Consider the following 24,038-nt stretch of genomic DNA (forward strand, 5'->3'; position numbering starts at 1 on the left):
GTCGTGTTCTGCCTCAGAAACGATAGCTAGCTAATAATATCAAAATGCTAGCCAATCAAATCAATTTATTTTAAATTATAATTAATTTTTTTATTAAAATTTATTTTCTAATGTCCTAAAATTCAAAATTAGTACTCAAGTTAAAAAATATATAACATTTTATAATCAGTAAGTTCTTGACAGGCAATTTTAGTGTACACAATACTGTAATACATATTATGGTTTTATAAAGGAATAAAAAGGACATTACATACAAATATTGAATTATTTTATAGAGGATTATTTTAATTAATATAATTCTTTACAAGATATTTAGTCATTCTAGCATTTTGATGTAAATATGAATAAATAAAACATATTTACACACTCAAGCCAGTATTATTCTTGTAATATATATTTTTGAACTAATATGAAATTGGTGGTTCATTTCACTGTGGCGACCCCTGATAAACAGGGATTGAGTAATATGAAATTTATTTACATGTACATTTCCCCGCACACACATACATACACGTTTTATGTTTCTCTTGATTCTTCCTGTTTATTACTATTTAATTGTATATATTTCCCCAATAACTTTTCCCATATTAATTTTGGGGTACTAAATTTTGCACTGTGATCTTAAGTCTTTTTGATAGATTAGCTCTAGCTTTGGTATTGACTAATCTAATATAAACAAATATATTATTGCAAATCATCCTATTTTTATCTAAAAGAGATCTGTGAGGGGCAGCTGGGGTGCTGGAAAAAATGGTAAAAGAATGGGCACATTATATTAAAGAAATATTTTTGTAATATATACATTTCTCAGCATAACTGAGAACGCCCCATTTTGAAAATGAATATTTTTATCCATTTCTCACTGAAAATAGTCAATGTATTTTTGGTGCATTTAAACAAAACAGATTTATTAAACAGACATATTTATTAAAATAATATTTTAGTCATCAAACATATTTAGAAATTGAAAGATAATACAATGAAATTAAAGCAGAATAATGCGAAACAAATTTCAACCTACAAAATATTTAAAAAATAGTTTCTCTTAGTTAAGTTTATTTGTTTACAGGGTCAATGCACATTAATAAACATTACTGTAAAATGTGCCAGAATTAGCCAAGAATGGCTATTTTTTAACTGTAGACCCCTTACAGAATGTTAAGTCACACCTAAAATAGAAGCACAGAATAATAACATAAAATACATCTTGATTTTTCCTCTTTTTTTATTTTATTTGTATTTAATATTTTTCTATAACATATAAATTTGGGTGTACTAGTTTTGGACCGTTATCGTTATTTTTTTAGATTAGCTCCAGATTTGGCTTCAGTACTGACTAATCTAATATACAGTTGAAGTCAGAATTATAAGCCCCTCTGAATTATTAGCCCCCAGTTTATTTTTTTCCCCAAATTCTGTTTATCGGAGAGATTTTTTTCAACACATTTCTAAACATAATAGTTTTAATAACTCATTTCTAATAACTTTGTTTGAAATTTTATCTTTGCCATGATGACAGTAAATAATATTTGACTAGATATTTGTCAAGACACTTCTATACAGCTTAAAGTGACATTTAAAGGCTTAACTAGGTTAATTAGGTTAACTAAGCAGGTTGGGGTAATCAGGCAAGTTATTGTATAACGATGGATTGTTCTGTAGACTATCGAAAAAATGTAGCTCAAAGGGGCTAATAATTTTGACCTTAAAATGATGTGTAAAAAAATTACCTGAACTTATGAGCTCCTTTGAAAAATAACCGTCACTCTCGGGGCTCTCGAAAGCAAGGATAAAGCAACACGTGTTCGCCACCAGGGGGCAGTTTTGTGATGATTTGTTTTTAATAGTTAAAACCACACCAACGTGGTAGGATACTGAACAGTCTGAAGAACTGGTTAGTTTATTTATTTCAGAAAATAATTTGTGAAAAAAGTAGAATATTCTGTGTTAGGAAATATGTTTCATGTCAATGTAAAATTGTCATATAATCATACAATGATTAGGTGTTTTGACCCCAGCAGTAATTTTTTTTTTCATCAAAACCTTTGAGATGATGTTGTGCAGGTGTAAAATTATTGTGTAATCTTTAGTGTTCACTTAAGTCATAAATGAAAATCAACATTTAGAACATTTTTAATCAAAGGTTCCATTAGTAAGTAAGTAATGTGCATTTAGCCTATAAACACATGGCCATACACCAGAAGCGCTTTACAATCATGAGGGGGTCTCTCCACACCACCACCAGTGTGCAGCATCCACTTAGATAATGTGACTGCAGCCAAAGGATGACGACGCAAGTGCGCTCACCACACTCAAGCGATAGGTGTAGTAGAGAGACAGTAATGGAGCCAATTCGATGGATAGGGATGATTGGGCAACCATGATGTATAAGGCCCCCTGCTGCCCTCGGTAACACCACCTCCAACAGCATGTGGTCTCCCATCCAGGAACTGACCAGGCTCAGTCCTGTGGCTCCTGCCTAGCTTCAGTGAGCAACCGTCTTGGGCTGCAGGGTGATATGGCTGTGGCCATGTATACAACCCCAAGGGTTCTATATAGAACCTCAAGGAACCCTTTATTTTTTACAGAGTAGTGTTTACACTGGATATGTAGCCTAAATTAACAGTAGAGAACATGTATATAATGTGTAACATAATCATATTTGTCAAAAGGCAGACCAAGTTTACGTGCATGTAACCCCACCAGCCATAATGCCCACCCAGCCACTCTGAGCAGGGCGCAACCCACTGAATTTATGGAAGTGAATTTTTTATCTGAAATAAAATGAACTGAAAATTGCCTTTTGAATATTATATATTGTATCTTTAAACGGGAATGAATATTTTTAAGTGAATATGCCTTTACTGGAATTCAGTAAATATGAAGAATTAATTTAAGTATGAAAATGTGTTTAAGATATTTTAAGCTTTAAATAAACAGCTATGTTAAATTTCAGGACCTAAAAATACAAACCTTGGCAATCCAAGTCATTAAAATGCAAATAATTGATTCAATGATTGAAAATTCATCCTTGAATCACATGAGTAAATTCAGTTTTGAATGATATGCAAATAGATATTTATTCATTCATTAATTTTCTTTCAGCTTATTCCGTCACTATTTCAGACATCGCCACCGCAGAATGAACCGCCAACTATTCCAGCATTTTACACAGCGGGTGCCTTTCTAGCCACATCCCAGTATTGGGAAACACCCATACACACTCATTCACACACACACACATATACACTCAGACAATTTCTTTTATTCAATTCACCTATACCCAATGTCTTTGGACTGTGGGGGAAACCGAAGCACCCGAAGGAAACCCACGCCAACACGGGAAGAACATGCAAACTCCACACATAAATGCCAACTGGCCCAGCTGGGACTCGAACCAACAACCTTCTTGCTGTGATGTGACAGTACTAACCACTGAGCCATCATGTCAAATATATATTTCGCATGTAAAATAGTAGTATGTAGCCTAGCTAAATTACTAATATAGCCTATAGTCGAGTAGCTATTTGGTGATTTAGAAGTTCAGCAAATCTGTAAAATAAAGATTAAATAAATAGAAAGATTTGGTAACAAAAAAATAAAATAAATAAAAAATAAAACAAAGAATAGCCTGTACAACTAGTAACACAGCCCCCAACCTGAGTTAGAAGCCTTTTCTGGATAAACTTTTACAATGTATTTAATATCTTGTCAATAATTAATATATATAATAAAAAAATACCGTATGAACTGAGCTGACAGCTTATTTTGATGAATTAGGTGGATAATTGAACAATGACAAATATTCGCAGTATGAAAGAATAGGCTATGTGTAAGATTCTATGAAACGTTTAAATATTTAGGCATACTTAACTATTTAGTGTATTTAATGATAGTAATATGAATGCAAATATAATGTTTGCACACGATTTTAATACATTTAATTAACAAATTGACTCTAAAATCACTTCTAGGTAAAGTAAAGCGCATTTTTAAGTAAAGGTTTTTTTTTAATTGAGCAAAAATATAATATTCAACATTTATTAAAACGTTACTATTTAACACTATTCCATGGCATGTGACTTTAATATGTTTTCAGTAAACTTTGAGTAGCCTAATTAAATATTTTATATGCTATACTTCATGAGAGGGATTTACATTTAGGGAAAATTCGGGTTACCACAGAATGCAGGTCTAGTCTCCCCCATTTCAGATGAACATTGACAAAATCAAAAGCGCTTTGTCGTCATAGAGTCAGATTCCTGAAAGAGTTCTGGGAAGCTTTGCTATTTTGATGCGGGGTTTCCCCCCGTGCGGTTTCACATGCGTGCCTGCGGGCTGAGATTTGATAGTCCGCATCCAGTTTGACGTGCTTCACTAAAGGCGGGGTTTCGTGTCTTCCGGCAACCCTCGCGAGCACCTGACTCACCTGTGGACAGGTAAAGAGCTCCTAGATTAGGATGACGGCACGTAGACCTCTTCAAATAGACAGCTGGCGGCGGTTGTGATACTCAGTGCACGAGTTGTCTTTTCATTTCTTTTTCACGTTAACTTGGTTATGACAAAGCACTGAACGCGCAGGTGGACATTTAAGCGTGTTCTTTCAGAGAGCCTACTTAAACAGTTTTATAAATTTGTATTATCTGCACTTATGGCAGGAGCAAATCGCAATAGACGAGGAAGAGCTCAGCTGCCAACATGCTATCACGAAGGCTTTCTCGAGAAGAAATCCATCAAAGACAAGGTGAGTCAGCGTGTGTTTACACTTTTTTTTTTACGCCTTTTACACTTTTTTGTTCTCAATACAATGTTTTTTTCATAGTTTTTGAGGAAAAAATGTTTAATTTTTGACTTTTGAAGCAGTTAAATGTTTTAAAAAGTGCACTATAAAGCCCTTACCACAGCTCAGCTTGTTTATAAGGTCGATAAAGATGCTTTTTTTTGTCAATTTTATTGAAGGCACAGATATAGAAAGAAAAGGATTCTCTGTTTTATATGCTTTGTCTACATTTAACATAGGCAAAGAAAAGGGAAAAACAATATGATAATCATACTATAAGTAATAAAATAAAAAAACTCCCACATAACAAGCTAACTTGTTTTCAAAGACCTGTTTGAACAAACGAATATGACGACAAAGCATATCAAAACATTACAGAAATGATGCATTATTCCACTAGGTTTTTTCAAGGTAACTTTTAAAAGGATTACAAATTTTGTCAAATTATTCAAGTTGTCTTTTCAAATAGTATCTAATTCGCTCCAAATGTAACAGAGAGATTCTCTTCTCCAAGCCACAGTTTACATGTAGGGGATTGTTTCCCCTTTTTTGCAAAACAGTAGTAGTAACTTCTTGGCAGTATTTAAGCAGTATGGGAGCAATTTATGTTGTGTATTTGACAACAAATGCGTTTGTTCAGAGAATCCCAGAAATAAAAGCATTGGATCCAGTCGTAATTGCATTTTCAAGATCTCAGAAAGCACTTCAAAATTTTCAAGATGCTTATATTAAAGGGTTTATTTCTGTTACCTTTTTGTTATTTGTATGATTGAAGTCATTTGGGTTATAGACTAAAAAGTGAAGCTTTCCATAGAGGCTAATACAAAATTTAAAAAGGTTCTTATAGTTAATGATAATGTATTTACTGACACAAACTAAAAATTAACAACATGCAGAATTTATTAATCATATTAATGCTGAAATCAGTGTTAACTAATGCATTTTTCAAATCTATAGCTGATGCACTCACTGGAAGCAAGAACTAACAATGAACGACTGTATTTTTATAACGTTAACAAAGATGACTACTGTAATATATTGTTCATGTTGGTAAATAATTTAAATAATATTATAATAGAGTGAACCTTAGTAATGTATTTGTGTAACCCATGTAATCATATATTTAATAATATAAAATAGGGCTATGCCGATAAACGATATAATATCGTATCGCAATAAAATTAATGTCAATAACAATAATCTCTGGACATTTTACTCTATACTGATCTAAGAGCTTATCACACAGCAGAAATGTGTGACAATGGGAATCTGAAAGTGTGTTGATATTAGAGATTTTTGGCCACCGGCAATTTTTCAACCGAAAAGATGTTATTCCATTTAATTGACCCTTTAATTTTTGTGGCTTTAGTCATTGTTGGGATGCTCTTTTTTTAAATCTGGAAGCATTAACAACAATCAAAATATATATCGTTATCGTTCAATATGGAAAATAATCATCGAGATTGCATTTTTTGCCAAATCGCCCAGCCCTAATATAAACTACATTTTAAATTGATATCCTGCATAAATGGTCAATTATCTGATTTTGCTATATACTATACTTAAGTTGGGGTTTAGCACTTTGGACTAATTTATTACTACCATTCTTTTACATTCACACAAATATTTACTCAGGACTTATCTCGATATTTCTGTAATAAGATCATCACTCTCTAATTGGTACAATATTTGAATTCCTTTCAAGTTAATCTTTTACATATTATATTCAATCTTTAACTTATTTAACTTATATGTTTTTAAAAATGGATGTGTTTATTTGCTTATTGTAAAACTGTAATTACTTTTTACACTTGGAAATATCTTATTTTAGACCTCAATTTTAATACAAGAATACAATAATTTGATTTTGATTGTATTATACCCATAATGTAATGAGCATTTTTAATATAGTTTTGCAGAACAATATATATTGGACCCAGCGTGCTTGCTTTAAATTTATTTGTATCTAGATTGTAATTAGTTTCAGTGTAAAAATGTCACTATTGATCCTCAAGAAACAGAAGTGGCCAATAAAAGATTGTTGCACAATCGTCTGTCGCAACATGTAAATTGTTTGCTTACAGATGTGGAAATGTCAACAAAAACTTGTTTGGTTGCGTACTTGCATGCAAATTGAACAATACAGATAAAACATTTGCATTTCGTGAAATGGTAAGAGGGTTTTCTGTGTTACTGTCATGTTCTGTTCACAACACTCATGAGCTAGGCTATTTGTGGAAAATTAGTATTTTTGTTAGTTCACAATTCAAGCAAAGAATAAATATTTCATATTGTGATACTGCATGCACTTTGATTATAAACCTGATTGTAACCGTTATGCGAATTATTACAACTGTTAGTCCATGGATCAGAAACAGATTTATAAGCTTTAAAAATAATAATAATAAATTGAAATACACCATGATTACTTTATTTTATTAAGAATATGTTGTTTCAAAAATGAATATGCTACATTAAACAGTAGCATATTCCATATTTTGATGTTCTTCACAAAACATTTAAAATGAGACACTTGCAGCTAGCATTTAATTTGCTTTCTATCTACAGTATGTATAGAAAATCACTTTGTAAATTTGATTTGATGCCGACACCACAAAACAAAACATATTAAGCCGTTCATAATCTAATTTAGTTGGAACTTGATTGGAAAATGAGCATGAAATAAAATCAAGCCTCTGGGTTATGTGTTGTTTCTAAGCGTTTCTAATGAAAGGAGGAAAAAATCCTTTGTTTTCGTCATTCCTTTTTTCTGTCAAACTGGTTTGGTCGTTACATGTGTATGTTTTATAAACAAACTCCCTTTCAATGGAAAATGTATGCTGTTGAGAAACCACATATCCAGATCACATTTAAATGCAAAATGCAATTTCTCTTTGTACAGATGGGTCGTAAACTCTGGACCAGTTTGTGTGGAGATTCACTCTTTTTCTTCAATAGCAGCAAAGACAGTGTGGTAAGTGTATTTTACAAGCTGCATATTTTATTTAATTCGTTGTATCCCATAATATTTTCAGTTTGTGTATTTCCTAATAATATGTGAAATTGGATGGTTAAAATCTTTTTGCTTGTGTATGTTTGACTAGACAAGATTATTATACATGCACCATATACAACAACTGTTTGCTTATGAATACAGTATATCGAGAAGCTGGAGCTGTCGGATCTCAACTCGGTGTCAGATGATGGCTCTCGTGAGCGAAACCTAGATGCTGCTGGATTCACCCTGCACATGAAAAAAGAAGACGTCAGGATGATTGTATGGCTTTTGTCATTTTATTATTCTTTTATACAAATCACATTTTTTTGCATTTGTTTTATGTTATTTCAAATTGGTAACACTCACCCAGTGTCATACACTTTTTTTTTTTTTTTCAGGCCCCCAGCCTTGAAGCCAGAGAGCTGTGGAAAGGCTACATGCTCTCGATTGCTAAGGTTGGTTGTGCTTTTGAAAAGATCCTGATCAATATCTGATATACAGAGGGTAAAATAAGATATCACTGTTTTCTATGAATTCATATTTAAAGGCACTGTTGACTTGAAATTTTCACCAGATACTGGTAACAACCAAAGTATTCAAAACAAACAAAGAACCCAAAACTAATGCCTCATTCACACTAGCAGTGACTTTGTAGCCGTCTGTCGCTCTGTGTGCCGATCTGCTGCAAACACAGGTCTGTGGATGTCTACAGCACAGAAAATTACAACCGGCCTCTAAGGGAGCTGAGAGAGGATCACGTGAGCTCTACTGGTGCTCCTATTGGCTGTCGCTCAAGAAAGTTGAAGGATTCTCAACTTTTTAGCGTCGCTCAACACGCCCACCAACGGTCACTGTTGTTCACGTAGACAGAGGTTGCCAGAAGTCACTCACTCTCCTTTGAAATTAACGGTTGCTTGTCGCTTTGCCGTTGCGATACACTCGCTAGTGTGAATGGTGCTTAATAAGTTCAGAAATTAAGTTAGCTGTATTGAAAAAGTGTATTGGGGTGGTTATTATTATTATTATTATTACTACATAGGGGTAGGGGTTAGGGGTGTGTTTGCAAGTAAGCATGTGTGTGTTTGAGAGAGGGTGGGAAGAATGGAAGTTGGGAAAAAAATGATTAGTCTGTAAACCAAACCTCTGGTCCACACTCCGGAGGTGAAGGTGGCGGTAATGCACCAAAACGCTGGATGCTAACCGGCGTAAAATTCCAAAAAGAAGTAGCAGCTGTATTGAAAATGGAATTGTGAATTGGATGAAGATGAAACAAGGGTGGACATTTTAGCAAGACAAATGTCCCAAATGCAGGCAAGAAAACTCTCAGTTGGTTTCAGAAAAAAAAATAACGCAGCTAGAATGACCCTGACTAGAAATAAAGACTATAGAATACACAAGACATGTCACTTGTATGTTTTTGAATGGAGAAAAGTGTAACCGTTAATTTGGTCAATACAGCCCAGATTACTAGTACAGGAGCCAATCATCGATCGCTATTGACTGACGATACTTTGGGGGAGGGGCTCAGACCAGACGTGAGTTTCTGCAGATTGTGTGTTTCTAACGTTTAGAAATTAAACTAAAGAGACAGCTGTTGTTTAATTTTATTGGTGATTCCTAATATGAAGTGCTTGGCAAGGAGTTTTGAAGAATTTGATGTTTCCCTATCCAAACAGAATGCCCGCACATACCCTAGAGGCGTTTCAAAGATGGCCGCCAAATAAAATTACTTTACTTATAGGGAATTTGCTTGAATTCAATAGAAAATAAGAACTAAAGATCAGAGTTTATAGAAGGAACTCACAGAACCTTACAAAGTATTAAATCATTTTCAGTAGTTCTTTTCCCTTTTTCACACAACTTAATTCATGAAGTTGTTTGTTTAGTTGTAAGGTTGTTGTTTTGTTTACTTGTATGTTGTTTGGATTGTTACCAACATATGGTAATTTTTATGCCTACAGCACCTCACACTCATTTTACCCATTGTACAATGATTTCTAAAATCTCAGAGCACATCATGTTACAGAAAGTTTTAGTAATTGAAGTATAATTATATATATATGTTGAATGTTCTTCGAGTTTATTTGCAGTTAAACCCTCATTGCTGAATAATAAGCTTGTTAGAATAATTCATAGAGGTAACAGTTTGAGTGGTCATTTTTTATACTCGTCTTATTCATAATCTCTTTATTATGGATCTCCAAAGTTAATGATTATCCAACGAGAATGTTTTTCACTTGACTTATTGTTCGTAAGCGTATTAGATAATAGTTCTCACTGTTTGTGTCTCTCAGCTCTCTGTTCCAGTCTCTCTGAACCTGCTGCCTGGACAGATTCACGTGATGAGGGAAATCATTGAAAAAGAGAAAATACGACAGCGGCTTCCTTCAGCTTCACCGCCAGAACAGAGCTTTGACCCTTATGTTTGCGTATTACCAGACATGCCTATGTAAGTTAAAACAGCTTGATTTAATAGCGTAATGATGAAGCTGACGTGACGTTTTTGGTGTTAAAAGCTTTCTTCATTCCTAGCAGCGACAAACCGATAATGTCCCGCCATTGGTTAAGCTCATGTTGGAGTGTCGGATTGGTCAACTAGTGGCGTGACTTGGTCTTGGCTCTGCTTGAAAAAAATATTAATTATTTTTACTAATTATACTGCTACACAGTATTACACACATGCATTCAAAAATGCACAATGAAAAGACAATATATTATTCTTTAAGCTGTTTAAAAGTCGTCTAATGCACTTTTTTGTCCCATTGACTTCCATTCATATTCATGCCAACGCAGGAGCTCAAATCTGCATTTTTGCATGTTTTTAAGAAAGTGCGTATGTGTGAAAATGTTTAACTAAAAGTTAGAATACAGCTTAATGGTGGCTCTGCCCTTTTAAGCTGTTATTAAAGAGATAGTTCACCCAAAAAATTTACATTTCCTCATTTACACTTACATGAGTTATTCTAAACTTGAGTTTCTTTCTTCTGTTGAACAATAATATATTGTGCAGCCCTATTGTTTGTTTCCGCATCAATATCGCAATGTGCGCATCCGCAATAGTAACATCGCAAGATATGCAATGTTGAGGCTGGATTGTAGTTGACTAGGAGCTGCAAAATTGTATTTAGTTGCTGTGTTTACACACAATTTATATGATTTATGTATATCTAGATTTCAACAAAGTCAAAACAAGATTATTTTGCTCACCCCATTGGCAGATAATTTTACTTGTTTTGGGGGAAAACTTAATTTTGACTTATTATTTCTTCCAAAGTTGGAAACAAAACAATATTTTTAGTTGATCTAAGATGTTTATTTTATATTTGGACTGGAAATAAGACAAAGCAAAGTAAGAATTAGCAACTAATAAAGTTATGGTAACTAATAAACTTGAATTTAATAGGGGCAACACGGTGGCTCAGTGGTTAACACTGTCATCTCACAGTAAGAAGGTCGCTCGTTTGAGTTGCAGCTGGGTCAGTTGGCTTTTCTCTGTGAAGTTTCCCCCACGGTCCAAAGACATGCACTAAAGGTGAATTGAATAAACTAAATTGGCTGTAGTGTTTGTGTGTGAATGTGAGAGAGTATGGATGTTTCCCAGTACTGGGTTGTAGCTGGAAGGGCATCCGTGTGGCAACCCCTGATGGATAAAGGGACTAAGCCGAATGAATTGAATAGAAGGAAAAACATTTTTTGCATTATGATTATGCAATTTCTGTACCTGAACACTGTTAGACTCCTCAGAAAACTGACAAACAGTGCTATTCAAACCATTTTGTGAAACTGTATTCATATAGCAATATTTATCGCAGAAAAATAAAATATTGCCATATCAGATTTTTCCAATATCGTGCAGCCCTACTAAACAGCATATTCTGAAGAAGCTGGAAACCAGCATCTGTTGACATCCATAGTAGGAACAAATAATCCAATGAAAGTCAATGGCTGCTGCTTTCCAACTTACTTTGTGTTAAACAATAGAAAGAAATCCAGTTAGGTCTGGAACAAGTGAAGGGTGAATAAATAATGACAGAAATGACATTTTTGTCTTTTTAACATGAGTTTCACAAGTGGTCAGCTGAGATTAACCTTGTTTTGTTGAGGTTTACATCGCTTTTTAGCGTGACCATCCACGTATTACTGAATGAACAATCCCATGTTGCATGTTTTATGAGTGGTAAAGCAAGTGAATGAAAGGGTGTGAATGGCAACTAAGATTTTAATTGCAGTCTGGATTATTTATTTTTTTTGTAAAACACACCAAAGTACAAACCCTTATTTTAGTGTGTTTCTAACAACATGCAACATAAAGGTCAGATCAATAGACGGAGAGTGCATTTGAGAGTGTTTACACTACACAAGCAATCCAAAAAAAAGACATTTTCAATATAAACTAATTTCAGACCCTGTTTACACCTGCGTTTACTGTCATGATTAGATTAGAATACCTGTGTATATATGAGATTAAATGGTTTCACACATTTCATGTAAATCCAAACACCACTATTGTCTTTTATTTTTTTTTGGTGTTCATGTAAATAGAATGATCTAAATAAGCATGCCTGTTATGTAATAACACAATAATAATGATGCATATTCCACAGGTGTTTTCATAAAGTGTCTCGTGTGGAAGCTGAAATTTTATTGGACAGAAATCCTAATGATGGAAACCTCCTGCTGCGGCCGGCTCAAGATGGGACGTCTTTCTCTCTCACCACTCGGCAAGAAGTTAATGGGTAAAACACACACTTTCATCTCTACTCAATACAGAATCATGTTGAATCTACACGCTGGACAGCCAGCTTGCAAAGGCATTATCTGATGCACTGCAGAACTTAATTTATTGCTATTTATCTTCTGAATTGCTCCCTGTAATTCAATAGTCTTGAACCTTAGACCTTGATCTGCACAATACGACATGTTACACAATCGCATCTTCTGGTAAATTCGGCTTAATGTAGTTGTTATGGTTGAGAACGTATTTATCCTAAAGAATCTTTTTTGCTTTCAGCAGATCAATATTTAAGCATTATCGAGTTTTTCGGAGGCCTGAAGGAGGATTCGTCATCGATCTTGATTCTCCTGTGAGTAATACATTCTTTCTTTATTTTCTGATCGCTTTAAAATTAAAGCTGCAGATAAATAATAGATTTTATTAACCAATATGCCCAGTAAAGCGACTCTGAACGTCTAAAGATTATTTATAGGCTTGTAGTTTAGTGTGAGCACAAAGCTCTTTCGAAAGCACTTTGTACACATATGTGATTGCTCTGAAAGCAAAGAGGAAGTTCTGATAAGAAATGAGTTTTATGGCCGAGTGTTGGGAATCCGACGCAGTGGCTCTGTACAGCTCATGTGTTATACATTAAACAAATCTTAAAAGAGACTCCAGAGTTTTACTGTAGGTGAGTAAGATGTTTTGAGAGCCCTATCTCTCCACATTAATCTTAAACCACACCCCAGAAGTTTTCCTGGTTTTTCAGTTTACGATTTTAAGGGTAAAAAGTGCATGTATTGTCATCTGACCTTTATTTTTTGCATATACCAGTTGAAGGCAAAAGTATTGGCCCTCTTGTGAAATTGTCATTCTATTTCTAATATTTCCCAAGTGCTATTTAACAGTTTACTTAATTTTTGTCTTTGCCATGATGACAGGCATACATCCTATTTAAGTGGTTCACATACTAGTATTCAGCTTTAAAGGGCACCTATGATAAAAATCATCTTTTATAAGCTGTTTGGACAGAACTGTGTGTACTATAGGTATAGTGTGTCCACAGTCAAATTGGGGTGATATAAAAAAATGCTTAGACTTGTCTTTTTTTTTTATAAATATCCTGACGTTAAAATAGGATCCAAATCCTTCCCACTTTGAGGCCCACCGTAACGTGATGTAGGACTACAGTTTTCCCGCCCACTGATTTGATTGACAGCCATGTATTAACATGTCTCCATAGTAATGTCTATAATCATATGAACAAGACCAGACGTGCGCAAAGCAACCAGGTTTAAAAGAACTGTTTAGTGTGCTGTGATCATCAATCATCATCAAATGTGATCAAGAATCAGTTTAAATTGTTATTAAAACAGTGCATGTTTGTAATGAATTACAGCAATTTTTACCGTCTTTATCGCCACAGCCGCATGCCAGTACAATTATAAAAGAAGGCGCTTCAATCCTGGTTTGTGGACGTTAAATCAGGTTTATTTTGTACATTAACATAATGGATGCCCACACAGCAGTGGAAATTAACGTGTATCCTTTCACATTTGCCGTGCAAAAACAGTGCAAAGTTAAATGCGTGTGCTGTTTGTGTCTCTGCTGTGTGTGTGAACTTCGTAATGGCATTGTGTTTGACTCCTTGCAGAAAGACTTTTTACCTCCCCAACAAATACATCAAATAATCATTGGGAAAGTTCTTACTGTAGCATTTCTCCCAAACGTTGAGATCTGCTTCCTTCATATCTGTCAGTCTGCTGTTTATCAGCTGAGGCGGAGATTGAGGCACACACTGACAGGCATGTGGGAATGGTGGGCGGGGGGAGCTAGCATTAAAGGCACAGGCCACAAAAACAGCTACAATGTGTTCAGTTCTAATATTCTGAAAGGTATAATAAATAATCTGATGGGTGTTTTGAGCTGAAACTTGACAGACACATTTAGGAGACTCAAAAGACTAAATATTATAGAAAAAAATAGAAAAGAAAAAAATATTATAGGAAATACTCTGAAAAATGTCTTTGCTCTATTAATAATCATAAACACTTAAAATTTCACCAGAGCGCTTATAATTTTGCCTTTTAACTGTACATTCTTTACCTTGGTGTGTATTTATTGTTAAATCTTCACCACTGATTAAACATACACTACTTCTAACTGATCCCAGCCATTGATTCCTTTACTCTGGTATTGTGTACTGATCACACACACTGTTCATAAACACACAGATCAACTGTGCCACCCTGCACGATGTGGTTAACAAAATGGTGGAGAAGACCGGCGGGGTTTTGGTGCCTCTTCATATGGAGAAACACTATGATCAAGTTCTAGGTACGACTGTTTTGTGTTGACTGTAACGTGAATAAGAAAAATCCTGTTTGTCAGCCACACTGGCATACTTGGTATGAATCAATCATCTAGAAAATGTTTACTATAATGAATGACCGCATGACAGGAAAGTTATGAAACAAACCTTCATACAGTAAATCACTCCTTAGACATTCCATCTGGCTGACGGAAAAAAGCTTGACTGTTTTTTTGACTGACATGTAAGCTAAAACGGCAAGCAGAAACTTGTTTGAGAGCTGAAACAGAGCTATTTCACTATGAACACAGTCTCTTTAGTTTGTATAGTTGCGTGAATACTTGTCATTCCATTCTGCTCGAAGCTGGTGGTTTTAGTTCTCTGTTTTTCAGACTTAATGAATGCCTGCATTGTTAGAATTGATTTTAAAGTCAAATGATTTACAATTTAAATGCACTCATAGGTTTGGTTCTGCAGTACACTTGCAAAAGTGATTGTATTTACATACAAAGCTTTTTAAGTTCAAGTGAAGTTTCTACTAGAATTGGGTAAGCTAAATTGTCTGTAATGTATGTGTGTCAATGAGATGTATGGGTGTTTCCCAGTAATTGGTTGCAGCTGGAAGGGCATCCGCTGCATAAAAAAATATGCTGGATAAGTTGGCAGTTCATTCTGCTGTGGCGACCCTGGATTAATAAAGGGGCTTAGCTGAAAAGAAAGTGAATGAATGAATGAACATGCACTGCCGCTCAAAAGTTTGGGGTCAGTAGGACTATTAAATGTTTTAAAATAAGCTTCTGCTCACCAAGGCGGCCTTTATTTTATCAAAAATACAGTACAAATTGTACAATTGTGAAATGTTATTGCACTCTAAAATAACTGTTCAAAAGTAGTTTATCATTTAATAAGTTTTTCTCATGATTTTAAAGATGAATTTTCAGCTTGATTACTCCAGTCTTCAGAGTCACATGATCCTTCAGAAATCACTCTAATATTTATTATTATTGTTCTTGTTATTATTATTAATGGTAATGGTAATAAAAGTAATAATTTCTGGAGTAATAATTTCATTTGATACTGCATACAGTATTAAAAATTGTTAATATTTAACAAATGAACAATTTTTAAAATATATTTAATAAATGCTGCCTTGATGAAATGAAAGCTTTTCTTTAAAAGAAAACTGGAAAAAAAAACCTCACCCCAAACTTTTGACCTGTAGTGTATTAGTAGGTATGGGCCGGTAAAAGTTTCTGACAGTATGATAACCTTGGATAAAAATACCACGGTATCACGGTACTGTGATCACTGCTCTAAAATAAGTTTTTTAAATGTCTGGGTTAAACAAACAAATTAACAAAACTTTTATGTTCACTGAATTTATTTTAAGAAACATTTATAATATTTTGAAACCGTAAACATGTCAGGCTAAATAGTATAAATGAATCATTGCTCTCTTTATTAGTTTCAAAAACACAGATTTCTTTACAACAAATAAAAAAAATATTTAAAAAACTTGACATTTACCTTAGGAACGGTATAACAGAATAATTTAGCAGTTATAAAACCTTGCCTTTTTCAAACTGCGTTAAACCATGGAACCGGTTATCATCCCATGCCTATGTATGAGGGATATAATTTAGTCTTAAAATAAAACTGCAAACCTATTCTGTCTTTTGCTTATTAAAATAACTGGTTGCGTTTTATTTTATGGTGTTCTTGTTAGAGCCTTACTATACATTTAAGTATTATTCATTAACTTCATGTAGTTACTGTATTTGTTATTTCACTAAATTTGTTATTACTATAGTGAGTACATGAAACATGGTACAGGAAACAAAGAGACTTAAAAACAATTATGGTGTTTCCATAATTTTTTTTATTATTATTTTAAATATTGCTGATGACAAATTAGTAACCTACTCTGTAAAAATATCCTTCAAATGAGCAATTTTCCATATTTTGTGATTCATGTTTTTGTTTTTCCCAGTTTATTTATGTTTTTGAGTTGCATTATGGGATCCTGATCTTGCTTCCAACAACTTTTAACCTTGAGACGTACTAAAAAGTGACTTATTAACAATTTTAATAGTTTAAGGTAAAATATTATCTTTGTTGCTGTTGTATATTATGGTTCCAAACCTTGTAATAAAGCAGCACATTTGCTGTTATTTTATTTCTCAATATTCATTTATTCATTCATTTTCCTTTGGCTTGGTCTCTTTATTCATCTGGGGTCGCCACAGCGGAATGAACCGCCATTTTATCCAGCATATGTTTTACACAGCGGATGCACTATTGTGAAATATTTCTCAATATATTATTTTTTATGCATTCTATTATTTTAAATTTGATCAAATGTCAATAAAAGACACTTTGTTAAACTGTAGAGTTGAATTTTCAACTTTAAAATTCAACAGAGCAGAGGTTAACATCCCATAATGTAATTCGCAACAGTAAATAAACAGAAAACACATATAGAAACTGTCAATTAACAGACATTTTACAGTGTGATCATTACACTCCAAAATTAGCAAATTATAAAGATTTAAAATGACATTTGATTAATATTTGCAAACTGAAATGTGATCCAAATGATCCTCGTTCTAAACAGACTCCATATTAGTACAGTATGTTTACTAATGTTACACTGAAAGCCATTTGTGCTTGTCTTCTGTAAATCGTTGTAAAAATGTAGTCAATATTTTTGGTCAGAAAAAGAATTAACAAGATACATTTTGTAAACCTTTATTTTTAATTTAGTATTTAATTCTTAATCTTTTAACCTCATTGTTATTGTCTTCTCTCTCAGTATATCTTGAGAAAAATGAAGAGAACGGTGAGCTGAGCAAACACTGTGCCAAACCAGACCCTTCATCTACACCTCCAGTGCCCCCACTCAAACCTGGTAACACATCATCCTCATAAGCACACACCGCTAATCAATGTATCTACCGTTTCAAACAGTGAATTAATAAGTGTTTAACTTCGACAGCTCGACTTATAAAAGTTACTATAAATACCTCCTTTTTTTCATTTGCATCTTTAGTCACAAAGGCTCACAGGTTCAGTTCAGAACACGAAAATGAATACCGCAATATCCCATGTAAGTCATCATCCAGCAACTCTCTGTCTTTCTTTTGACGCTGCTGCTGCTTTACTTGGAGGAATTGTATATGATGTTGCTGTTTTGTTGTCTGTTTTTTGATTTGCAGGTGGAGGAGACTATGAGGAGGATGAAGCTGCATCTCTTGCACCTCCAGTTCAACCACGTGTTCCAGGTGACACAAAAAGTAGATCATTCAATGATATGTTCTCACATCATTTTCCCCTGAAGTAATAGTTCACCCAAAAATAATTCTCAGGTTGTTCCAAACATTTGTGTGTTTATTTTATTCCGGTAAACACAAAAGAAGATATTTTGAAGAATGCTGGAAACCGGCAGCCATTGATATAAATAGTATAGAAAAAATATATACTATGCAAATCAATGGCTATGGGTATAGGCTTGTCACAATTAATATATATTAAATGATCGTGCAATACTTGGAGATGACCTCAATAATTTTTGCCGTTGAAGTATATAGTTACAAATAACATTAAAGCCATTTTATAATGACATTTACATTCTACCTCACTGGTGTCAAAAGTTATAATTGGACATTTACCTATTAGGACATTTAATAGTAAATATAATTGGACGTTTGCCTTATTAACGTCAATTTCTAGAATCTAAATAACCGTAAGAATGATACATATTTTAAAGTGTTTGGCTATTTGAATTATTATATTATCAGTGACATAAAATTATCTAAAAATGACAATAATATGGCTTATTGCAATTTTTTTTTTCTTTCTGACAATATATCACATAACAAATATTCCTTATCATGAGGGGCCTAGCTACGGGTTTCCAACAAAGTGTTCAAACAGTAGTAAATACAAATGTTTACCTTTTTCTCCTGCTGTCAGAATTCATTTCTAACATCTTTGAACACCTTCTATTAGGATTCAGTTCATTTAATTATTCCTCTTTTCATTGTTACATTCATTTTCATTTTTGGGTGAACTACACCTTAAAGTACCGGATCATTCTAATATTGTTTTTTGTTGTTGTTTTAACAGCACGGCATTTGCCGTACCAGTATTCAATGCCTCATGAACCAAGCACCAGTTCAGGTGAGGTCAACTTTTCTAGTGTTTTGTCCAAAATAGCCATATATTACCATCTGAGATTGTGTGTGTGTGTGGGGGGATTTTTCAGTGAACATCTGCTTTATAGTTTTTGTAAGGGCAGGTTTACATCTGAGGTCTGTTGCACAAAGCAGGTTTGTGATATAAGCTAACTTAGGCTACACGGCTACTCCAGAACAGGTTTTATTCTTTGCTAGAGATCGCAAACCCAAACTCTGCTATGAATACAGTGATACTGATGTAATAAAAAATTTACTGAAAGCCTTTCACACTAAAAGCATTGTTTAGTCAAAATGATCTTTTGTTGCTAATCATTTATTTAAAATAGATGATTTATACTTTGTTATACTTTTAAAATAGTTTTGAATTGTCAGTTAATATTAATTAGTGTCAAATGTTCAATTAACATTTAAATATTTAATTATAAATGAGCTTTGAATGTATATAAAGCTTTTAAAATGGCTGTCTTTTGAGCTGCTTGTGAACCTACATTAATAAAATCAGTTGATTGATATAACATTTTCTTTTGGAAATGTTATAATAAACATAATAATGTTTTCTTTAAGCCTTCTGAAAATGTACCCCATCAGCAGCATGTATTTCTGCCTTGTAAATGCACTGTTATTGGCTGTTAGTCAAACTTTCAGCTGTATGGCGTACGTCACAAACTCTGGATGAAACCCCATGTTAACAGAGCACGTTTATATGAAGTATTGTGAAACTACTTAAGCTTATCTTAGCCAGGTTGGTTTCACAGTTTTCCTCAGTTGCTTTGGTGCATTTCTGCCCAACACTAGTACATTTCTGCACAACAGTTCATACATTTCTCAAAACAATTGGTACTAACTGCAAAACCTAGTAGATAACCTGCAAAAGCGCATCACATGCTCAAAATGGAGAGCTCATTCCTCAAAAGCAAGTATTGATGTCAATGAAAGTGTCAGTGTGGTCAAGATGAAAAGTCCTGACACCATTGTTTATGAACAAGATAGTCAAACGGCTAGTCATGTTTTCATTATGACAGTTTACTCTGTTAATGTTTTCCAATGCAACAAAAGTCAGATTTTGGCGACACGTCCTGAAAATGCTCAAGACAGCACTATAAAGTATTTGCACAGCCGTTTGAAAACTACAGTAAAGGTAGACATCACTGCATTTAGTGAGGTATCTGAGTACAAGACACTGAATATGTATGTTTCACATTTTTACTGCATTTGCTCTTTACAATTCTAATTTATTTAATTCAAATCAATTCACCTTTATTTGTATAGCGCTTATACAATGTAGATTGTGTCAAAGCAGCTTCACATAAAAGGTCACAGTAAATAGGAACAGTGTAGTTCAGTTTGTAGTGTTTAAGTTCAGTTCAGTTAAGCTCAGTTCAGTGTGGTTTAATAATCACTACTGAGAGTCCAAATATTGAAGGGCAAATCCAACAATGCGCAGCTCTACAGATCCCGAACCATGCAAGCCAGTGGCGACAGCGGAGAGGGAAAAAAAAACTTCACTAATGGCATTGTGCAGAAGAATAAATACACTCTTATTTACTACAAACATACACTTCCTTTGGGTAGAGCTGTGCACAACTGTAAACAATATTACAGTACATGTTGAAACTGAACCTACAACATACACAGGTCTGTAAATCATTCATCAAATTTAGTTTTTAAGACATTTTCAGGAAAATAAAGATTAAATTGTTTTTTTTTTATAAAATTATCTTGACAGATTTTGATAGTTCAACATTTCTGTATGTAAAGACTCCAGTAATGAAGTGAGGACTGTTAGTTTTATATGGATTAACTAAACTTGTGAATGCTGAATAGTCAAATTTGACTGATATGACAAGCAAATGATAATGTTATAAAACAGCAGAGAGTTGTATGAAAGCAGTTGATGCATTTACAATTTGTTGGAAGGAATGAGAAACAAAAGGTTTGAGAAATGTGGGAACTGTTGTGCAAATGTAAATAGTGTTGTGAGAAATGCACCAAAGCCACTGAGAAAAACTGTAAAAACCCAAAACCCTGAGTTTGTTCAACTCGCTTTGTGGAACAGGCCTCACAGTTAGCTGCAAAATACGAAACTCTTCACCAATGTTTCGCTGGACAGATTGCAGGATTACTAAAATAAATCATCATGTTGTCTGCTTTGACGTAGACTGTGAACGAAAAGCTCTGGTTCCTCCTGGCTATGGTAAAAAACCCCTCAGAAGCAACAGTCTATCAGACATGCCTAAAAATACTCCCAAGCAGCAAATCGTCATGGGTAAGAACAAGTTCATGCTGCTTCTCCGCAATATTTTCTGCTTCTGATACATCCGTAACCCGCTGTGGTTTCATTCTTGACAGATGAGCTGGCGAAGGTTATTAATAGCAGACGACCCATCCAGGAGTGATTGTGTGATGATGATGATGATAATAATGGTTTCACTGTGGAACGAGGAGTAATTCCTATTAAGTATTAAGCTTAGGCTTAAATCTCCGACACATTTATATGGCTTTTATTGCTGAGGAACAAGCCCTGGAATCAAGTTTTCTTTATCGATCCTTGTAGCAATAGATCAGTGTGTGTCTGTAAATCACCTCTGCTGTTTGTGTAGTTTATCTCATTGACTTCTTGTTGATTTATGACCATTTTAGAAGTTGGTCAGATGTAAATATTTGTCCGTGTCAGATAGCTGGTCTACGTCTCCTGTTTTCAGGCTTGATTATGAATGATTGTGACTCTAGTTTGTGGGGAAGTTGCAGGTCTTCTTTCTCCAGATAGACAATCTGTTCAAATGAATATTGTTTTGTCTGTTCCTGTTCAACTTTGTATGGTATTTTTTATATTGTTTAGTTTGAGAACAATACAATGATCATGGAAAATAAAGTCATATTTTCTTCCTTTTATACATCTGCAAGACAATAAGTATGTTTGGCATTTGTTTTATTGACGTAACAGGAAGTGTAACAGTTTTGGTGTTTGACTAGAAGCACTGCAGGTTGTATTAGATTTTCCAAAACATAAATGGGTGTCCTTGTTTACTCATAATAGTAAAATAATAGAAATGGTGTTGTTCCAAAACTCTATGACTGACTTTTTCTTTTCTGAGATTGCTTTTTCAGTGTAGTTACTATTTGGAGCTTAATGGAAAATCTGCTTCAGTAAACGGTGTTCACTAACATTCAGATGCTTTTATGTTTATCTATGGAGCCAGATCAGTCTCCAAAAGAATACATTTACAAAATACAATTTGTTCATCTGTAAACAATTCATGAATTCACAAGTAAGAATGATCTGGATTTGGATTTGTGTTTTTTAATCGTGTTTTGAATTCGCGAATCCGATTTGCATATTTTTAAATCGTTTTTTGAATTTACAAATTGGATTAGTGTGTTTTTGTATCGCGTTTGGAATTTATGAATTAGATTTGCGTATTTTTTTTTTATCATGCTTTGAATTTACGATTTGGATTTGAGTATTTATGAATCCTCTTTTGAACTTACGAAATGGATTTGCGCATTTATGAATTGGGTTTTGATTTTACGATCTGGATTTGTGTGTTTTTGAAACTTTATTTTCTATCATGTTTTGAATTTACGAATGGGATTTGCATATTTTAAAATAGTTTTTTGAATTATAAATTGGATTTGCATATTTTTGAATCGTGCTTTCAATTAACAAATTGGATTTGTGTATTTAAGAATTGTGTTTTGAATTCACGAATCAGATTTGTATATTTTTCATTTGCTTTTTGAATTTACAAACTGGATTTGTGTTTTTGAATCGTGTTTTGAATTTAAAAATTGGATTTGCATATTTTTTTTATTGTGTTTTTGAATTTGCGAATTGGATTTGTGTATTTTTAAATTGTACTTTGAATTTACAAATTAGATTAGTGTATTTATGATTTGTGTTTTGAACTTACGAAGTGGATTTTGTAAATGTGAATTGTGTTGTAGATGTATGAATTCTATTTTGTAAATGTATTATTTCTGAGACTGATTTGGCTCCACCCATATTCTAGTTTAGCATTTTTAAATGGGTTTTTATTTTGAGACTTTCAGTTTAGTTTTGGATCATTTCATTAATGGTGTTTGTTAGTTTTAGTTTAGTTTTTATATACTAGTTCCACTTTTAGTAGTTAACAGAACTCATTCAGTGTTGACCTGAGCAAAGTTTAATCTTTGCGTGGCTTAATGAACTCTTGTGCAATCCTCTTAATATTAATAATAAATAAAATCCTATCTGAACAGACACTTAGGCCTGTCACGATATCTATGTTTTGTTGTACGATATATTGCACCAAAATATATTGCGATTTAAACAATATTGTTGTCATTTTTTTGGACCATATTATACTACCTATTATATAATGCCAGAATGACAATATAAGATCATCACAATGTAAGTGCACTCTTCCAAACCTTTCATAATTAGGCACTGGAATCAGAATGTGAAAACGCATCACAAATAAATAATAATAAATGTTAACAAAAAAGTAAAGGTATAAACTAACAGAGGCTGCAATATCTGCTGTCTAATTTCAGTTGTCAGACATCTGGAATATACTATGGTACTATAGTGCTTTTGAAACAATACTGCCATTGAAACCTCAAATAGAGATGTTGCACAATCAGCTAAAATGTTGCTAGAATAGTTTATGTATGGGCGATTCTATATTGCATAACCAAAAATGATTGCGGTCATGTCCATATGCTTTGCGATAAGTCGATATATTGATTATTGTGACAGGCCTACACACACTCATCCCAAAACCCACACAAATGCAACAGAAACAAATTAATGTAGAATTATGACAAACTTCTTCATCTTAAAGATCATTTATGTACTTAATGACGGGTTTAGTTAATTTTTTGGGGGGCAAATGTGGAAGTTAGAACATGTTTTATAGTTGTATTGAAAAGATGTTTAATCTTGTGCTTCACCGATGCATTTAGCTATAAAAGAGCATGTACAGCTGCTTCTCTACTCAGATTTTCCAACACAGAATGAGTGCTCATTAATACTGAAAATGACTAATATTTTTGCTAAT

General features: G+C 33.7%; 1 protein-coding gene across 4 annotated transcripts; it reads left to right on the forward strand.

Moving 5' to 3' along the window:
- The first annotated feature begins 4,355 nt into the window (after positions 1-4,355).
- On the forward strand, positions 4,356-21,893 carry stap2b (signal transducing adaptor family member 2b). Of its 4 annotated transcripts, XM_056463818.1 has the most exons (15): positions 4,356-4,439; positions 4,659-4,744; positions 7,683-7,754; positions 7,938-8,057; positions 8,177-8,233; positions 10,073-10,227; positions 12,383-12,514; positions 12,790-12,862; positions 14,727-14,829; positions 17,616-17,711; positions 17,853-17,909; positions 18,019-18,096; positions 18,929-18,982; positions 21,158-21,265; positions 21,349-21,893. In XM_056463818.1, exons 3-15 carry the CDS (start codon positions 7,683-7,685, stop codon positions 21,393-21,395), a joined length of 1,152 nt encoding a protein of 383 aa, XP_056319793.1. In that variant the 5' UTR covers positions 4,356-4,439; positions 4,659-4,744; the 3' UTR covers positions 21,396-21,893. The 4 variants fall into 4 exon arrangements, with proteins under 4 accessions (XP_056319793.1, XP_056319789.1, XP_056319792.1 ...); XM_056463814.1 differs by lacking the exon at positions 4,356-4,439 and having other exon boundaries at positions 4,451-4,744; XM_056463817.1 differs by lacking the exon at positions 4,356-4,439 and having other exon boundaries at positions 4,451-4,744; positions 18,019-18,084.
- The last annotated feature ends 2,145 nt before the right edge of the window (positions 21,894-24,038 follow it).

The sequence above is a fragment of the Danio aesculapii genome, chromosome 8 (assembly GCF_903798145.1).
Source record: "Danio aesculapii chromosome 8, fDanAes4.1, whole genome shotgun sequence".
In the NCBI taxonomy this organism is placed as follows: domain Eukaryota; kingdom Metazoa; phylum Chordata; class Actinopteri; order Cypriniformes; family Danionidae; genus Danio; species Danio aesculapii.

Excerpts from the sequence above, each read along its gene's own strand:
- stap2b (XM_056463814.1), top strand. The coding sequence starts at position 4,652 with ATGGCAGGAGCAAATCGCAATAGACGAGGAAGAGCTCAGCTGCCAACA. Across the intron at positions 8,058-8,176 it reads AAGAAGACGTCAGGATGATT|GCCCCCAGCCTTGAAGCCAG; the intron begins GTATGGCTTTTG and ends TTTTTTTTTCAG. Across the intron at positions 10,228-12,382 it reads GTATTACCAGACATGCCTAT|GTGTTTTCATAAAGTGTCTC; the intron begins GTAAGTTAAAAC and ends CATATTCCACAG.